The sequence below is a fragment of the Chiloscyllium plagiosum genome, unplaced genomic scaffold (assembly GCF_037043375.1).
Source record: "Chiloscyllium plagiosum isolate Xiang-an unplaced genomic scaffold, Cpla_swu_hap1 HiC_scaffold_2, whole genome shotgun sequence".
NCBI classification, from domain to species: Eukaryota; Metazoa; Chordata; class Chondrichthyes; order Orectolobiformes; family Hemiscylliidae; genus Chiloscyllium; species Chiloscyllium plagiosum.
Genome location: NW_028270140.1, coordinates 63,617,618 through 63,637,443, shown reverse-complemented (window position 1 = coordinate 63,637,443; position 19,826 = coordinate 63,617,618). Strand labels below are relative to the sequence as shown.

The window sequence follows — 19,826 nt, the reverse complement described above, 5'->3', positions numbered from 1 at the left end:
TACAGAAACATGGCTCAGGGATGCTCAGGACTGGCAGCTTAATGTTCCAGGATACAAATGCTACAGGAAGGATAGAAAGGGAGGCAAGAGAGGAGGGGGGGGGGGGGGGGTGGCATTTTTGATGACGGATAGAATTACAGCTGTGCTGAGGGAAGATATTCCTGGAAATACATCCAGGCAAGTTATTTGGGTGGAACTGAAAAATAAGAAAGGGATGATCACCTTATTGGGATTGTATTATAGACCCCCTAATAGTCACAGGGAAATTGAGAAACAAACTTGTAAGGAGATCTCAGCTATGTGTAAGAATAATAGAGTAGTTATGGTAAGGGATTTTAACTTTCCAAACATCGACTGGGACTGCCATAGTTTTAAAGGTTTAGATGGAGAGGAATTTGTTAAGCGTGTACAAGACAATTTTCTGAGTCAGTATGTGGATATTCCTATTAGGAGAAGGTGCAAAACTTGACCTACTCTTGGGAAATAAGGCAGGGCAGGTGACTGAGGTGTCAGTGGGGGAGCACTTTGGGGCCAGCGACCATAATTCTATTAGTTTTAAAATAGTGATGGAGAAGGATAGACCAGATCTAAAAGTTGAAGTTCTAAATTGGAGAAAGCCAATTTTGGCGGTATTAGGCAAGAACTTTCAAAAGCTGATTGGGGGCAGATGTTCGCAAGTAAAAGGACGGCTGGAAAATGGGAAGCCTTCAGAAATGAGGTAACGAGAGCCCAGAGAAAGTATATTCCTGTTATGGTGAAAGGAAAGGCTGGTAGGTATAGGGAATGCTGGATAACTAAAGAAATTGAGGGTTTGTTTCAGAAAAAGCAGGAAGCATATGTCAGGTATAGAAAGGATAGATTGAGTGAATCCTTAGAAGAGTATAAAGGCAGCAGGAGTATACTTAAGAGGGAAATCAGGAGGGGAAAAAGGGGACATGAGATAGCTTTGGCAAATAGAATTAAGGAGAATCCAAAGAGTTTTTACAAATATATTAAGGACAAAAGGGTAACTAGGGAGAGAATTGGACCCCTCAAAGATCAGCAAGACAGCCTTCGTGTGGAGCCACAGATAATGGGGGAGATACTAAACGAATATTTTGCATCGGTATTTACTGTGGAAAAGGATATGGAAGATATAAACTGCAGGGAAATAGATGGTGAGATCTTGCAAAATGTCCAGAATACAGAGGAGGAAGTGCTGGATATCTTGAAACGGTTAAAAGTGGATAAATCCCCAGGACCTGATCAGGTGTACCTGAGAACTCTGTTGGAAGCTCGAGAAGTGATTGCTGGGCCTCTTGCTGAGATATTTGTATCATTGAGGTGAGGTGCCGGAAGACTGGAGTTTGGCAAACATGGTGCCACTGCTTAAGAAGAGCAGTAAAGACAAGCCAGGGAACTATTGAGCTGGTGGGCAAGTTGTTGAAGGGAATCCTGAGGGACAGGATGTACATATATTTGGAAAGAAATATATTCCTGATGGAGGGCTTTTGCCCGAAACATCGATTTTACTGCCTCTCAGATGCTGCCTGAACTGCTGTGCTCCTCCAGCACCTCTAATCCAGAATCTGGTTTCCAGCATCTGCTGTCATTGTTTTTACCTATATATTTGGAAAGGCAAGGACTGATTTGGGATAGTCAACATGGCTTTGTGCGTGGGAAATCATGTCTCACAAACTTGATTGAGTTTTTTGAAGAAGTAACAAAGAGGATTGATGAGGGCAGAGCAGTAGATGTGAACTGTATGGACTTCAGTAAGGCTTTCGACAAGATTCCCCATGGGAGACTGATTAGCAAGGTTAGATCTCTTGGAATACAGGGAGAATGAGCCATTTGAATATAGAACTGGCCAGAAGGTAGAAGACAGAGGGTGGTGGTGGAAGGTTGTTTTTCAGACTGGAGGCCTGTGACCAGTGGAGTGCCACAAGGGTTTGTGCTGGGCCCTCTACGTTTTGTCATTTACATAAATGATTTGGATGCGAGCATAAGAGGTACAGTTAGTAAGTTTGCAGATGATACCAAAATTGGAGGTGTGCTGGACAGCAAAGAGGGTTACCTCAGATTACAACAGGATCTTGACCAGACGGGCCAGTGGGCTGAGAAGTGGCAGATGGCGTTTAATTCCGATAAATGCGATGTGCTGCATTTTGGGAAAGCAAATCTTAGCAGGACTTAATGGTAAGTTCCTAGGGAGTGTTGTTGAACAGAGACCTTGGAGTGCAGATTCATAGCTCTTTGAAAGTGGAGTCGCAGGTAGATAGGATAGTGAAGAAGGCATTTGGTATGCTTTCCTTTATTGGTCAGAGTATTGAGTACAGGAGTTGGGAGGTCATATTGCGGCTGTACAGGACATTGGTTAGGCCATTGTTGGAATATTGCGTGCAATTCTGGTCTCCTTCCTGTCGGAAAGATGTTGTGAAACTTGAAAGGGTTCAGAAAAGATTTACAAGGATGTTGCTAGGGTTGGAGGATCTGAGCTACAGAGAGAGGCTGAGCAGGCTGGGGCTGTTTTCCCTGGATTGTCGTAGGCTGAAGGGTGGCCTTATAGAGGTTTACAAAATTATGAGGGCATGGATAGGATAAATAGACAAAATCTTTTCCCTGGGGTCAGGGAGTCCAGAACTAGAGGGCATAGGTTTAGGGTGAGAGGGGAAAGATATAAAAGAGACCTAAGACACAACTTTTTCATGTAGAGGGTGGTACGTGTATGGAATGAGCTGCCAGAGGATGTGGTGGAGGCTGGTACAATTGCAACATTTAAGTGGTATTTGAATGGGTATTTGAATGGGTATATGAATAGGAAGGGTTTGAAGGGATATGGGCCGGGTGCTGGCAGGTGGGACTAGATTGGGTTGGGATATCTGGTCGGCATGGATGGGTTGGCCCGAAGGGTCTGTTTCCATGCTGTACATTTCTATGACTCTATAATTGAAGGTATATGGTCAGTTATGTGAAATCAGTGTTGTATTGTCAGTCATCCAACAGATGTATTCCAACTGACCAGCATGATAGAAATTATTATAAAAAGTGTGCCTGTGTTTGGTCCAAACTTCAGCTGAGGAGTTTTGGCATTTTTGATTAAGCCACAATTTATGTAATATTGTATTGTCGTTACATTTGCTTCATAGATATAGAAGCATATTTGCACTCTATTACATTCACCATTTGAATGCAGATTTTTATTACATCTAATTGAAAAGTATGAACAGTATGTTAAAAAAACCCAACATTCCCTCATTGCACAGGATATTACAGGTTCAGAAGTGTTTATTTTTGTCTGTACTTCACTGATGAATTTTAATTAGCAAGTATTGGCACTCAAAATCAATTCCAATTTGTTCTTGCTATAAGAATTTCTATGCTTTGTCTTAGGAATTAACTATCCGGTTGACTGATGACACAAATCCTTTTTTCTTGTATAACCTTACAATTGGTGAAGAAGATTTTCAAGGGTAAGTTATGAATCTTGTAAGTAAAATTCAATAGAACAAATGTAAATTTGTTCCTTTTTCATCATGAGCACAAAATTCATCACATTTCTATCCCTGTTTTGCAGTAACATAAAGATAGTAATTTGTTCCTTCTCCACCCTATCCTAGCGTGGATACCGGCAGACCCAGCAGACATTCTTCAGTACTCTGTTTTTACTTCAGATCTTTACCATCTGCAATATTTTGTTTTTGTGTAAATTAGCTAAGTTAGTTTTGTTTTTGAATCTTGTGGGTTTGTGATGATATAATTAGAAATAGAATCTAAGACTGCTTTTTGCTAGCTATGTTAATTTCAACTACTGGACCCAAAATGTTAACTCTGCTTTCTCTCCACAGATGCTGCCAGACCTGCTGAGTTTTTTCCAGCAATTTCTGTTTTTGTTGTTTACAACCAATACATCCCCATTCTGAAAGCTCACAGGAAACGATTGAAAAAGATGTACATATCAGTTGAATGAATACATCAAAATCTGATAATCTCATAACTAAAAGTTGTTTAACATTCACCTTGGAAATTTAATTACTTATTGATTCTTGGTATTACAAGCAAAATGTTACAGATAAAAAGGAGTGATACTAGTTGTTCAGTGGTTATCTCTGTTGCATTCTCCATCGGGATTAATAGCTAAACAGACAAGGCAAATGCAAGGAATTAGCATCATTTCAAGGATGAATGTAAAATAATTTTTACTGTTTGTCCCCTGTGCTCAGTAGTTTTGAAGAAGTTCTTTAACTTATTTACAACTCAAATAATTCACTATAAACCTTGCTATTGCAGTTTGAATTCTTGTTCCAAGTTCTTTTCAGGAAAATGTTGCAAGTTTATGAGATAGAACAAGGAATAATTTAAAATGCTGTGATTCATTTTTAATTCCTAGCGACTATTTATTTGATTTGTGAAGTCAGATTCACGCATGCATTCAATTTTTTAATTCAGTCAGTTGTGATAATTGCTTTTCAGTTGAGATTTTACCAACTTGCCAAACTTTAGGTTATTTAATAAGTTATTGCTAAATAAATTTAAGGGTGATTTGAAAGCAGTGTTTATTTTGTTTTATAACTTTCAGATTGGCTTCTTCAACTAGATGACTTCTGTGCTGGAGATTCCTGCATGGGCCTCATGTAATGAACTGGTCCAGGAATTCTCGAATCCAGCAGCAAAGAAACTTTTCATTGAGTGCTGTATTCTACTATAGTTTAAATGTCTAGCATTTGACAGCTCATGTGAAATAGTGAGCTTGTAAGGTTACAAAGGGGTAACCATGTCAGGTGATGAGATGAATAAGGTGCTAGGTAAATGGGTATAGGTAGAATGAAAGTTGGCATGAGGATTGTCAGGATGGGTTGTGTTGTGGGGTAGTGTTGGATATGCTGGAGGTGGGGTCATGACATTTTGGGATGGGTGTCATAAAAAGGTTATTGAACCAGCCAGGCTGGTCAGTGCTGAATTCAAGGTGAAGTTATAATAGGGGTTCTTAACCCTCTAATTGTTCCTGGTTAACTATTAAGCTCGATTGGGTCAGAATCCTCAAGTTCCAACTTTAAGGAAGATTTTTTTCTGAGGGTTCCAAATATAGGGAATTGCCTGTCAGGAATTCAATTTATTGGCTCATTTCAGTGAAGCCAGCTGCAGATAGATTTCACATGATCTTAATGTGCAACTCCAGTATACTCCATTCCAATAATTATCTGGGCCAATAAGATAAGACCTGATTTGTGGCCAGTGGTGAACGATACTTACTGTTCGCTACACCAACAGTTAACTAAATCTTTGACAGGTATCATATAGACATGCTCTCAGTGTGAGCCTGATCCAGGGTATGCTGTCCACGGGGGATCTGTAGCATCTTTGAGCAGGGTAAGCCCCAGTAAAGCTCTTCAACCATTTGGATTGGAGCAATATGAATACTCTAAAGAAGGGCTTGCAAATTAGCTTTAAATCATGTGCATAAAGACATGATGGGGAAAATAAGCTAAAACTAAGCTAGAGAGATAAAATAAAACACTTTTAATTAAATCACCAATGCTAAGTTATGAAGGTAGGAGTTTCTATTTTTATTAAATTAGATTATCAGATCCAGATTTTTTTTATTATTTCAATCAGTAGTTCAGACTGATAAGCTATTAAAAATTTGTTCACATTTGCATCAGATTTAACATTTCCTGGCATGTTCACTAAATAGATACTGCAGTTTCACCTCTTGGTGTTAATCAAGCCTGTTGGTGAGGTTTTATTTGAACAAAGTCAGTGGAGGAGCTTGATTACTTAAGAAAGTGGGTTAACTATACAGGTATGAAATCTGGATGTTATTGCTCAGAATAATGGTGACTGCTGGTTGTCTCACCTTAATTCCCAAAACAAAATCTGGGTTATTGGGTGCATTATGATAGCAATTTTATTGTCTTTAGTTCTCTTGAGCGTATATCCTTATGTGAAAATTAAGTTAATGATACTTAAAGGCTCATAGTTCATTTTGTTAGGGACTGTGGAAATAAGGATTCTGAGTATTCTGCGATGTTTGTTAAGCTCAATATTTAACTACCTCAGCATTATATTTTGAAGTAGTCTGTGTATTGACAATATTTACTGTCTATTAATCTTATGCATATATTCTCTTAAACTTAAATTATGAATCCATCCTGAAAACTTGTTTTTATTTCATCCATGTGTCATTATTAAATCAATACTGCGCTCTTTACAACCTGGTAGTAGAAGTGTGAAGCCTTTAAACAGTGTGTTGTTTAAGCTTCTGTTTGAGGTGAGCAGGAGTGTTGATAGCAAACCTTATTTCTTTAAAATTAAAATGAATTGCGACATCCCTATCCATTTGAAGGCCTTTCATATTACTCCCTGGAAATAATGGAATGGAATTATCAATAGTTTGCAATCTTAGTAAATAATGAGAAAAAAATGAGTAACCACGTTCCTATTTGGCACGTTTTATAGTTTTGATTCTGATTATTTCTATCTTTCATGTGGATACATCTGAGAATGGAAGCAGTAACCTTTCTTTTCTGTTTCTTCTTGACAACTTCGAGAGAGGATGATAATTATTGGAAAGAAAGAAAAAATAGTTTTGGCATTACAGTTCAAACCAGTGATATGGGTTCACAATCTTGCAAAATATTGCAATAGTGGCATGGAACCTTGGGTAGGTTGCACTTACGGTGTTCCGTTCTGGCTTCCAAATTGCAAAATGATTTATAGTTATATTGGCTAAGGTACAAAAAGTGATTTGCAGAGATGATATCAGAACTGAGAAATTATAACTATCAGGACATAATGAAGGAAACAGGACTTTTTTCCTTCGGAAGGGAGAAGGCTGAGAAATAATCACTTAGAGCTTCTTAGAACGATGACGGAGTTGGATAGGGTGAATTCTTTACTCATTGGTCAGATTATAGAACTTGGAGTAGTTGAAGCACACAGCATAGGTATATTGAAGAGATTAGCTATGTAAACACTTGATGGTGAAAGGAATAGAATGCTTTGCTGATATGGAACATCAGGACCTATTCCTGTTTAACGAGATGACCTGTCTTAGTACTGGGAATATTGTATGATGTAAAATTAAGTTAACTATTTGATTTTACAGTTTAAAGATTCAGCAAGGACTGCTGGTAGAATTTTCTGCTTTTCCACACCGATTCATAGAGCTTCTGGACCAATGTATCCAGGAACAAAGCAAAGAGGTGCCAAGGTGGGTTTGATATATCATCTAATTGAACAGAAGTATGAATTTCTCTTGATTCGCTTCTAGGAATGATTACCTCCATCCTTTACATTTTTATGAGTCTTGAATTCTGTGACCTTGAATTATCAAAAAATTAAGAGGGGTTTCCTAGTGTACTAAATAACTGCAATATTTCTGCTGTGACCCATAATCATGAGCAGGATCTACAGATTCATCCTGTTGTTTCTAGCTGAGACGCTTTAATTTCAGTTTCAATTTATGATCAGATTGTTGCTCATTTATTCAATTTTTATGTAATCAGTACTTTGCTTTTAAAAGTCACAAGCTTGTGTTCAAAACCCTATATCTCTATCATCTTCTGCAGCCCCACAACTCTCTGAGATATCTGTGCTTCTCTATTCTATTATCTGAAGCAGCTGCTGTTTAAGTTTCTCTACAGTTGGTAGTGGTGCTTTCACTCGCCTAAGCCTGGAAACTTAGGAATTCTCCCAACCTTTCTACGTCACTTTTCTCCTTTGAGAGACTCCTTGAGATCTGCATCTTTCATCAAACTTTTTGGTACCTGACCCATTGGGTTGAGGGGATAGCGGGAGAAATATCAAGCTCTGTGCCAGTCATTTTCCAACCATTGACCAAGAGGTTACTGGAGTTTATATTTGGCTCCTAGCATAAGTGGTTCAAGCTTGCTTTCATCTTGTCCTGTCCTCAGTTACAATTAGAACATCTGTAACTAGAATATCCAGGGACATTTGAGAGTTGCATTATCCATAATTCAAATGATTCTTGACTGAGAATGACCGAAAAGGTAGCCTTAAGGAATCCATTGGCACTGCTTGATATTGAAGACATTGAAATAACTCTACTTTAGTAAAGTGTTAAACTGTGTAGTTGGTGGTTTTTAATGCTAGAAGTCCACATGAGCAGAAATGAGAGACAACATTATATGCGTCACCTTTCCAGCACGTTGCATATGTGAAATATGCTATAAAGCAGATTGCTAATTTGTAAATAGTACAGTAAACCAAAGTCCCATCTGCCTCTCAGGTAGTTGTAAAAAATTCCTTGGCAAAAGACCAGGCAAATTTTCCTGTTATCCTAGCCAATAATTATCACTCAGCCAATATGGATTATCTGGTCATTTATTCTAATATTGCTAGTGGAACCTATTGTGTGCAAAATAATGAAATGCAAAACAGTGTAGCAAACAATGAGTAGACATCTAAAGTACTTAATTGTCTGAAGTGTTGAGGGGTAGCTTGAGATTGTAAAAGATAGTTTGTAGCTGAAAGGTTATTTTTGTCCAATTGTATTTAAACAATTTCTGATTTTAAAATGCTTTACATTATTAATTTTCTGTAGATTTATGCTTCAGTTGGCAACCCAGCATCATCCATTGGACTGCATGCCTGCAAGTTTAGATATAGTAGAAACCAATCCATTCAAGCACCTCACCCACCTCTCCTTAAAGCTGCTTCCAGGAAATGACAATGATATTAAGAAATATTTGGCTATCTGCTTGCAAAATGTGAAGGTTTGTTTCTAATCCTATTTCCAGTGTATATTAAGCATGTTCTTAAGTTTATTCTGATTGATTATTCCAATAATGAAACATTCTTTAAAAAGTTGTCTTATAATAATCTGATACTAATCCATTAATTTATATAATCTTTTCTCAAGGTATGATTTTGGACAAAAGCTGCAAATGCTTTCTTTCCTTATAGGCAAAACTTTAATTCTCCTTTTAGTCATCTTGTTGAAAAATTCTATATCAATATAGTCTAATTTATGAAAAACTAGATAAATACTGACAGCTCAGTATCATTAAATTACTAACCGAGGCCAAAGCAGAGAGTAATAAAGTATGTTAGGCCAACCTCAGTAACACTTTTGTATGATACTGGAAGCAAAGCAAAACAGAATTTAGTTGCTTCTTGGATGAGAGATCACCTGGTGATGGTAGGCACATTAGGTTTTGGACACTTTCAGTGTGCTCCATGTCTAGTCTTTTTTTTCTTGGAAGATTGTACTTTGGGTAAGGGATGACTGCTGAATAAAAAAATGCTGTAAAATTTCAACATTTCTAACCTGTTTTTCTGCCGTTTATGTTCATGATTTTGATTGGCATCATTGTGGCCTCTTTGTCTCCCCCCCATCTATATATGTATACCTGAGTTATCTCATTTACTGAATTTGCAATGAGGTTATTGCAGAGAAACATGTTCAATTAGTCCTCCATTTGTTGATAACTGTTCATTGATCCACTAAAATATTATTGCAGATATCAAATTGAATTATTTCTAGAACCATACTATTTCTGATCAAATTCAGCAATTGTGAATGATCTCTGACTAAAATAATAAAACTATATAACAGGAATGAAAAGAATCCATCCGGGGAGAAAAAGATGTGAGTACAATGTTGCTTAATTCAAGTGTCAATTTCACTTTTATGATATATTGCTTAACACAAAAAAATAATGTACCACTTAAAAGTATATTTCAGTTTTACTTTGTACTATGTTATGTATAATGCTAACTACTAAGTTGATGGATTTAAGAAACCTTTGAATAGGCTAACTATAACTTTGAAATTTGTTATTTTCTTTTTCAGATAGAAAATAGTTCTCTGCAAGAAAGGTTGCACAGAACAGAAGAAGATCTAACAAAAAGATTAAGTATCACTCAACAGGTTTGTAGATTAAAGCCTTGATTTTCAGCAGTATAATAGTAGTATGAACTGAAGTACTAGTGCGCATTGCTATATATCAAGTATGAAGATTTGTTGACTTAATCTTGACCTAAGCTGTTGTAAGTTTTTTTTTAAAATGTCCGACAAGACGATGAGAATTTGCTGGCCTCTACAAGGCATGAACATAGCAAGAAGGGTTGGATAGAAATGCTAAAATTGAGAAGAGCTGTACCAACAATGAGGCCAACTTTAAACTATCCTCCTGCCACCACAATAATATGGGGAGCAAAGTAAAAATCCAGCAGCTCTATGAAGCCCCACTTTTTCTAGCTATAAACATTTTCTGACAATGAATGAGCCTCCAGCTGAATGCGGACAACTTCTTGGTGATGTCCCAGAGGGGGAGGTTTCTTTTTTTCAAACATGGAGGCCAGGCACGGGGAATGGCCCTACCAATTATACTGGAACGTCTCCATTTATATAATTTTAATGTTAATATAAGAATTTCTTCAGCCTATCTAGTGTAGGTTGAAGGGTTCAAGCTTTGCTCAGCACTGGCCGCTGTTGCTGATACTGCCAGTCCTCGTATTGGGGAACAGCCAAACCGAACAGGAAAGAAACCCAACTGACACCTTGTTCTTCAGCTGTGAAATCAAAGGGAGGGAATGCTGCTTGCTGGGTGTGTTGCATTTTTGGCCACTATCAGGATTCTGATTTTTTTTGGGAAATTTCTTTTGATGTCTTTAGCAATGCAGTGTTTCTGATCCTTATGTTGATGAACGAAAGGAAATTGGACTAAAGGGTATATAAATGCACAGTGAGGTGACAATAAAAATATGGAGTAAGCAAACAACTCCTCCATGGCTGAAACTTCACATGTGCGTTGACTTTCAAACTGCTGACCATCCCATTCTCGCCATTCTTTCTTCTCAAGATCCATCTCCGTGTCAGCACACTTATTGGTTCCTTCATATTTGTCAATATATATCCAAAGGTAGAACATAGAAAAGTACAGCACAGAACAGGCCCTTCAGCCCATGATGTTGTGCCGAGGATTATTCCTAATCTAAAATAAAATAGTGGGCATCACGGTGGCACAGTGGTTAGCACTGCTGCCTCACAGTACTAGAGATCTGGGTTCAATTCCCGTCTCAGGCGACTGACTGTGTGGAGTTTGCACATTTCCTCCGGGTACTCCAGTTTCCTCCCACAGTCCAAAAATGTGCAGGTTAGGTGAATTGGCCATGATAAATTGCCTGTAGTGTTAGCTGAAGGGGTAATGTAGGGGAATGGGTCTGGGTCGGTTGCGCTTCGGCGGATCGGTGTGGACTTGTTGGGCCGAAGGGCCTGTTTCCACACTCTAAGTAATCTAATCTAAAAGTAATCTAATTCTAACCTAACTTACGCACCCCTCAATTCACTGCTGTCCATGTACATGTCCAGCCATCATTTAAATGTCCCTAATGACTCTGCTTCCACCACCACTGCTGGCAATGCATTCCATGCATTCACAACTCTCTATGTAAAGAACCTATCTCTGACGTCTCCTCTACACATTCCTCCTAACACTTTAAAACTATGACCCTTTGTGCCAGTCAGTCCAGCCCTGGGGAAAAGTCTCTGGCTATCAACTCTACCCATGCCTCTCATTACCTTGTATACCTCGATCAGGTCACCTCTCTTCCTCCTTCTCTCCAGAGAGAAAAGTCTAAGTTCAGTCAACCTCTCTTCATAAGACAAGCCTTCCAGTCCAGGCAGCATCCTGGTAAACCTTCTTTGCACCCTGGTAAACCTTCTTTGCACCCTGTCCAAAGCATTCATATCTTTCCTATAATAAGGCGATCAGAACTGGATACAATATTCCAAGTGTGATCTCATCAGGGTTTTGTAGAGCTGTAGCAAAACCTCGCAGCTCTTAAACTCGATCCCCTTCTTAATGAAAGCCAAAATGCCATATGCTTGCTTAATAACCCTGTTGTCCACTTGGGTGGCAACTTTGAGGGATCTATGCACTTGAACACCAAGATCCCACTGTTCCTGCACACTGCCAAGAATCCTGTCTTTAATCCTATATTCAGCATTCAAGTTCAACCTTCCAAACTGCATCACTTCTTATTTATCCAGATTGATTGCCATCTGCCATTTGTCAGCCCATCTTTGCATCCTGTCTATGTCGCGTTGCAGTCTGCAATAGCCCTCAATACTATCAATGGTATCTCCAACTTTTGTGTCATCGGCGTATGTACTAACGCACCCCTCAACCTACTCATCCAGGTCATTTATAAAAACTACAAAGAACAGAGCCCTGCAGGACACCACTCACCACTGACCTCCAGGCAGAATACTTTCCATCTACGACCACACTCTGCCTCCTGTTAACCAACCAATTCTGAATCCAGGCAGCCAGGTTCCTCTGTATCCCATACCTCCTGACTTTATGAATGAGCCTACCATGGGGAACCTTATCAAATGCCTTGTTGAAGTCCATGTACACCACATCCACTGCTCGATCTTCATCGACCTGTCTCATCACCTCCTCAAAGAACGCAGTAAGATTTGTGAGGCATGACCTGCCCCTCACAAAGCCATGATGACTGCCTTTAATCATGCTATGCTTTTCCAAATAGTCATAAATTCTATCTCTCGGAATTCTTCCCAAAACAGACTGAATGGTCTGTAATTGCCAGGGATTTCCCTAATCCCCTTCTTGAAAAGAGGAACAACATTCACCACCCTCCAATCCTCCAGTATGACTCCCATGGCAAGTGAGGAAGTAAAGATCTGCACCAGTGGCTTAGCAACCTCCTTTCTCACTTCCCGGTGCAACCTAGGAAAAATCTGGTCTGGCCAGATGTTTACCAAAATTTCCAGCGCATCAACTTCATCAATCTTAATCTGTTCAAGCCTATTTCCCAGCTCTTCAAAGTTCTCATTCACACAAGGTCCCTTTCCTTAGAGAAAACCAAAGCAAAAAACTCATTTAGGGTTTCCTATGTGTTTGGATTAACCATAATAAATATGGAGCAAATGGAATATGGGCTAGGTCTGGCTCTTCAATAGACAATAGGTGCAGGAGTAAATCATTCTGCCCTTCGAGCCAGCACCACCATTCATTATGATCATGGCTGATCATCCTCAATCAGTATCCTGTTCCTGCCTTATCCCCATAACCCTTGATTCCACTATCCTTAAGAGCTCTATCCAACTCTTTCTTGAAAGTATCCAGAGACTTGGCCTCCACAGCCTTCTGGGACAGAGCATTCCATACAGAGTGTTGGTGCATCCTTAATGGGCTGATAGCCATTCTCTGCGCAATAGTATTCTGCAATTCTATATTCTCGCTTTTCTTTAGGCCATGTGGTCACCACTGCTCTGTCATAAGGTTATATTACTAGTTTTCTCTTAGTTTTCCCTTAACAATAGTAATTGCAAGAAATAAACTGGCTTTCACATGGATGTCTTTAGCACCTAAATCTACTTCCTTTGTAATGATATTAATTGGAAACTATTATCTGTATATCATACGTCAAGCTCTGAATGAGTTAGAACTTCCAGTGATTCGACATTGACAAAGTGAAAGTTTTATGATTTAATTCTTAAGTGCTGATTCCATCAACCTCCATGGACTCACTTAGATGGAATTCCTGAATTAAACCCCATTATGAATCTATTTTGTCATGAGCTAATTTTGAATTTTCAGAATCGATTAGTTACCAAATAAAAGAATTTCCAGAAAATGCAGAAAATACTTCTTTCCTCTTTCTACTGTATCATTGGTACCGACATAGACCACGACAATTGGATCTTTCCCCTCCCACTCCCAATTCCTCTCTTCAGATGAGTTTTTGTGAGCCCAGACACCAGGCAGAAATCATAGCCCTTGGGACTGTCAATCCTGGTCATGGAGAACAGTGTCTGTTTCTCTCACTATGTTATCCCCGATTACAACTACATTCTCTTTTTTTCTTCCCACTCTTGAATGGCTCTTTGTGGCATGGTGCAATGGTCAGTTTGATAATCTTTCCTAGGGCCCCCACTTTCATCCACATAGGGAACAAGAACGTCAAGCCTGTTAGACAAGCTCAAGGACTGAGGCTCTTTCATCATCACCACCTGGATCCCGCTATGACCTGCCTCGCTCACAGTCATATCCTCCTGTCCTTGTCCACTGACCGAATTTAAGATCGTTAATCTAAAGAGTGTGACTGCCTTCTGAAACCATGTCCAAGTAATCTTTTCCCCTCTCTGATGTGTTACAGTGTCAAAACTCAAACTCCAGCTCATTAACTCTGAGCTAGAGTTCCTCAAGTAACCAACGCTTGCTGCAGATATGGTCATTATGAACCATAATGAGGTCCACCAACTCCCACATCATGCAGTTGCAACGCAATGCCTGGCCTGACATCTCTGTTTTAATTACTTAGTTCTTAATTTGATTTTAAAAAATATCATACTTGTCTTTTAGTTTGTAGCATCTAAGTATTTCAACTTTTTACCTTCAACCTGAAAGTAACCGATAATGGTCAAATTAGTAGCTGTCATCAACCAACAAGCTTACTGTTTATCTGTGATGTTACTTCTTTGTGCTGGGCCTCTGATCTTCCACAGTTGTCCTGTAAAAAGACCTAACAAACTATAAACCAAAAAAAAAGCAAGCAAAAAGCATCTCTTCCCCTCTGCACTAAATATCCACATTGCCTCCAAATTTCCAATTTCCCAAAACTACAAACTCACCCTGGCTGTGTCTCACTCTGAATGGGATCTCTCCTTGCCCAGTGATAAGTTTGCTGATCCACAGCTATTTGTGCAGAGTTAACATAATTGAGCTTGTGTTCATGCTGATTTGTCATACAGTAGTTCTGCTATGACGCGGTAGTTCCATTCTCGTGCAATCCTGTGTTCTAAGAAAATCGTTTAATAACTGCACCATTTAAACTAATGGGGCTGGCATTGCGTTATAATCAATACATGTTTTAAAACTTCATGCTTTAGAAACAGTGTCCCCAATTTGTCAATCGTGCTATAGCAAATTTGTGTTAACGAAATGTGCGTTATAGCAGAACAACCTGTATGCTATTTGTATTCTGTTTGGTAAAGTCTTCTGGGAGATTTCTCGTGTTTTCCAATGTCTTAGAGTCATAGAAATGTACAGCACAGAAACCGACCTTTCGTCCAATTCATTAATGCCGACCAGATATCCCAACCCAATCTTGTCCCACCTACCAGTACCTGGCCCATATCCCTGCATATTCATATATCCATCCAGATGCCTTTTAAATGTTGCAATTGTACTAGCCTCCACCACTTCCTCTGGCAGTTCATTCTATACACGTACCACCCTCTGCATGAAAAAGTTGCCCCTTAGGTGTCTCTTATATCTTTCCCCTCTCACCCTAACCCTATGCCCTCTAGTTCTGGACTCCCCCACCTCAGGGAAAAGACTTTATCTATTTATCCTAACCATGCCTCTCATGATTTTATAACCTCTACAAGGTCACCTCCGACACTCCAGGGAAAACAGCCCCAACCTATTCAACCTCTCCCTATAGCTCGAGTCCTCCAACCCTGGCAACATCCTTGTAAATCTTTTCTGAACCCTTTCAAGTTTCACAACATCTTTACGATAGGAAGGAGACCAGAATTGCACGCAATATTCCAACAGTGACCTGATCAATGTCCTTGACAGCTGCAACATGACCTCCCAACTCCTGTACTTAATACTCTGACCAATAAAAAGGCAAGCATACGAAATTCCTTCTTCAGTGTCCTATTTATCTGCGACTCCACTTTCAAGGAACTATGAACCTGCACTCGAAGGTCTGTTTGTTCAGCAACACTCCCTAGGACCTTGCCATTAAGTGTATAAGTCCCATTAAGATTTGCTTTCCCAAAATGCAGTACCTCACATTTATCTAAATTAAAATCCATTTGCCACTCTTCAGTCCATTGGCCCATCTGATCAAGATCCCATTGTAATCTGAGGTAACCTCTTCGCTGTCCACTATGTGTCCAGTTTTGGTGTCATCTATAAACTTACTAACTATACCTCTTACGCTCACATCCAAATCATTTATATAAATGATGAAAAGTAGTGGACCCAGCACCGATCCTTGTGGCACTCCACTGGTCTCGAGTCTCTTCTTTAAAGAAAGAAACTTCCAACGTTGTTTAGATTATGTAAACTATTTCTGCATAAGTACTCGGAATGAATATTTTGAAATTGTATGTATCGCCATTCGTGATTTGTCATCCACTAAGATTAACAGATCCAGTGCATGCAGTGAAACATCTAGTTTCCCAATATGCATTTTTACATGTACTGGAACAACATGGGTAAAACTCTCTCCTCTAGTTTAATATAATGTCATAAGGAAATCTTGGTCTCAAGGAAATGTATCCAACTTTTTTAATTGGCACAGTTAAATAGATGGTTAGAGTATACATTGTGAATGAAAATGATCCATTTAAATATGTGTATACTGTATAACCCAGTTGCAGTCCACACTGTAAATTTATTTCCAGTTTTCTCTTCTATTCACAACAACAAAATAATGCAACTGTAAAAGTAGCTTAATACACCAAACTAGGTTCCATTTATTTTAGTGAATCTGTACTTACTGCTAAATGTTCATGTTTAGACCTTGGCTGAAAAAAGTAAAGAACTGGATAGATTACGTAATGAATGGACTGCGCATACAAACATGCTAGCAAACAAGCATAGCCAAGAAGTTCTAACAGAACGGGAGAAGGCCTCTCAGGTGAGAAAATGCATGGTTAAGTTGGAAATCAAAATATGAACAACATTTAAAAGTTTTTAGGTAAAGAAATATTTATTTAGTGTTTTAATTTAGTGCCTTATTCACATGCTAAGCATGTTCTAGAATAATTTACAGTCGGTTGGTCAATTTTTGAGGTAAAGTCACTGTTAGTCAAATACAGCAGTAAATGTGCATGCACTAAATAGAAGTGGTTAGTTTCTTCTTGCTAGTGTTAGTCAAGAAAGGTATGTCAGCCAGAATACGTACACAATGCCAGGAGATCTGTTGTGCTCGTTTTAATTGTTTGCCTCACCTAAAGAGTGGCTCCTGTTAATTGCGCAGCATTCTTTGCGTACAGTTTAAGATTGTGCTGAAACCTCTTGTGAGGATGGAAACCGAAACCTAATTTTGAAAAATACCAAAGCTGATCTAAGCTGGCATTTCAATCCATATAGAGAATATGGTGGAAATGCTAAAGTATGTTGCTTGCATGGAGCTACATAAGAATCCCCTATCACATAATCCTGAAAAAATATTCAAGGTTATAGTAACATGCTGCCTGTTTTAGGCAGTTACATCCATAGAATTGGAGTAACCATGGTACACAGAAGTGGAAGATTTGAACATTGAAGGTCCTCAAGTTAAGAGTTGCTAAAAGTTTAGGAAGGAAGTCAAATTCAGTGATAATTTGTAAACACAGTTTAAAAAAAAATCAGCGTTACTAAATATATGTTCCCAATGAGGTAGTGCAGCAAAGTTCATATTTGTTAATATCTCAGTGAATATGGATTCCTATCCCAGTCAAGCTACAGAAAAGAAACAGTCTAAATTATTAGCTGTGTGAAATCAAATATCAAATTTCTATCACTTATTATACAGTATTTGATTTGTTAAAAATTCTTGTTCCCTTCCTTCATGTTTTACACCTGTGATGTAGGATATTCTGCTGCCAAATTTGTTGCTGCTTCTAAGTTCTCTTTCCATGGTTGAGGACTGAATGGTGATGAGGAACATGTAGCAGCAATCTGGAAAAATGATTCCTCTGAGAAATTACATAAAGATAATTTCTGCTTCGGATCCTCTTTTATATATGGTATGGTGGCTGCCGTACTCACAGCTTTGCATGGGTCATTTAATTGGGACAGCAACATTTTCAGTCATTTTGAGATGCAGTATCTCCATCTGTGTCTGCTACAATGTCTCGGCTGTTTGGCATCTCTCACCTTGCCCTGTGGTTTCTTGGGCTCATTTTGCAGGATGTTTGATGCTGGAGTCATGTCTAACTGTCTCCAACGTGGTCAATTAGGAACAAAAGATTCCAATTTTGGGGATTCTGTTCATGCATTTTGACAGCTTAAAATTGTGCTGAGTAATGAGATGGTGAGATATGTGTTGAAGCAGCAGTGACATCAGTAACAATGTGCTATAATGTGAGAAGAGAAAAGGAGTAGTCTGCACATATCTTGAAATGTACGATAGTGTAAATAAAGAAATTTCCTGGAGCCAGACCTTTGTCACTCAGTTAGAGGGAAACCTTTTCCAATTCAGAATAGGTCACAAGTCACCTGAAGTGATGATAAATCCACAAACCTCTGTTCAACCCTGAGGCTGACTCTAGAATATCACACATTTCAGAGTAAATGCTTGTTCTTTGAAAATAGAAAGAAAGATAGAAAATAGGAGTAGGCCATTTGAGCCTGCTCTATCATTCAGTATGATCATGGCTGATCATCCTACTCCATACCCTGCTTTTGCTTTCGTCCCATATCCTTTGATCCCTTTAGCTCTCAGAACAATATCTGTTTGCTTCTTGAAAATCATTGTGTTTTGGCCTCAACTGCTCTCTGTGGAAACAGGAGCACCATCCACTGAATAAATTTCTTCTTATCTACCTTGTAAGCTTAGACTGTGACCCCTGGTCATTGGGAACATCCTTCAGCATTTAAACTGCCTAATCCTGTTAAAATTTTATAGGTTTCCATGAGGTTCCCCAAACACCCAAGCTATTCTTCTAAATACCAGTCTATATAGTCCTAACTGATCCAATTTATCTTCATATGTCAGTCCTTCCATCCCAGGAGCTAATCTTTTTTATAAAAAATATTTATTTGAGATATATGGACATCGTTGGCTAGCCAGCATTATTGTATGTCTCTCATTGCCCTTAAGAAGGTGGTGCTGAGCTGCCTTCCTGAAGCCTACCTGCTGTGGGTTGACCCACAATGACATTGGTAGTGGAGGGAGTGGATGCTTATAGATGTTGTGCTAATCAAGGGGGGCTACTTTGTCCAGGACGGTGTCAGGCTGCTTGAGTGTTGTTGGAGCTGCACTCATCCAGGCAAGTGTGGAGTATACCATCACATTCCTGACTTGTGCCTTGTAGATGGTGGACAGGTTTTGGAGAGTCAGAGTGAGTTACTCAGTGCAGTATTCCTAGCATATGAACTACTCTTGTAGCCACTGTCTTTATGTGGTGAGTCCAATTGAGTTTCTGATAAACCTGGTGTAGTAAACCTTCATTGCATTCCCTCCTGAGCCAGGACATCATTTCTCAGATAAAGAGATCAAAACTGCACACACTACTCCAGGCATGTTCTCACCAAGGCCCTGTACAATTGCAGCAAGGCATCCCTGCTCCTGTACTCAAATCCTCTCCCCTATGAAGTGCTATTTGTCATCTTGACCACCTGCTGTGCCTGCATGCTTATTTTCAGTTACTGGTGTACAAGAGCAGAAACTATTCACAAGGATGTTGCCAGGGTTAGAAGATTTGACATAAAGGGAGAGGTTGAATGGGCTAGGACTGTTTTACCTGGAGCATCAGAGGCTGAGGGGTAACCTTATAGAGGTTTATAAAATCATGAGGGGCATGGATAGAGTAAATAGACAAGGTACTTTCCCTGGGGTGTGGAGTCCAGAACTAGAAGGCAGAGGTTTAGGGTGAGAGGGGCAAGATATAAAAGAGACCTAAGGGCAACCTTTTCACGCTGAGGGTGGTGCATGTGTGGAATGGGCTGCCAGAGGATGTGTGGGAGGCTAGTACAATTGCAACATTTAAAAGGCACCTGGATGGGTATATGAATAGGAGGGGTTGGAGGGATATGGGCTGGGTGCTAGCAGGTGGGACTAGATTGGATTGGGATATCTGGTCGGCGTGGACGAGTTGGACTGAAGGTTCTGTGCTGTACATCTCT

General features: G+C 39.3%; 1 protein-coding gene across 1 annotated transcript in view; it reads left to right on the top strand.

The window, feature by feature from the left end:
* The window catches only part of LOC122561669 (spindle assembly abnormal protein 6 homolog), a 93,582-nt gene that overhangs the window by 42,149 nt on the left and 31,607 nt on the right, over nt 1-19,826 (top strand). The window contains exons 3-7 of the mRNA XM_043713652.2: nt 3,373-3,452; nt 7,088-7,192; nt 8,546-8,717; nt 9,797-9,874; nt 16,513-16,632. Coding sequence (XP_043569587.2) covers nt 3,373-3,452; nt 7,088-7,192; nt 8,546-8,717; nt 9,797-9,874; nt 16,513-16,632 — 555 coding nt within the window. The remainder of the gene's footprint in view (nt 1-3,372; nt 3,453-7,087; nt 7,193-8,545; nt 8,718-9,796; nt 9,875-16,512; nt 16,633-19,826) is intronic.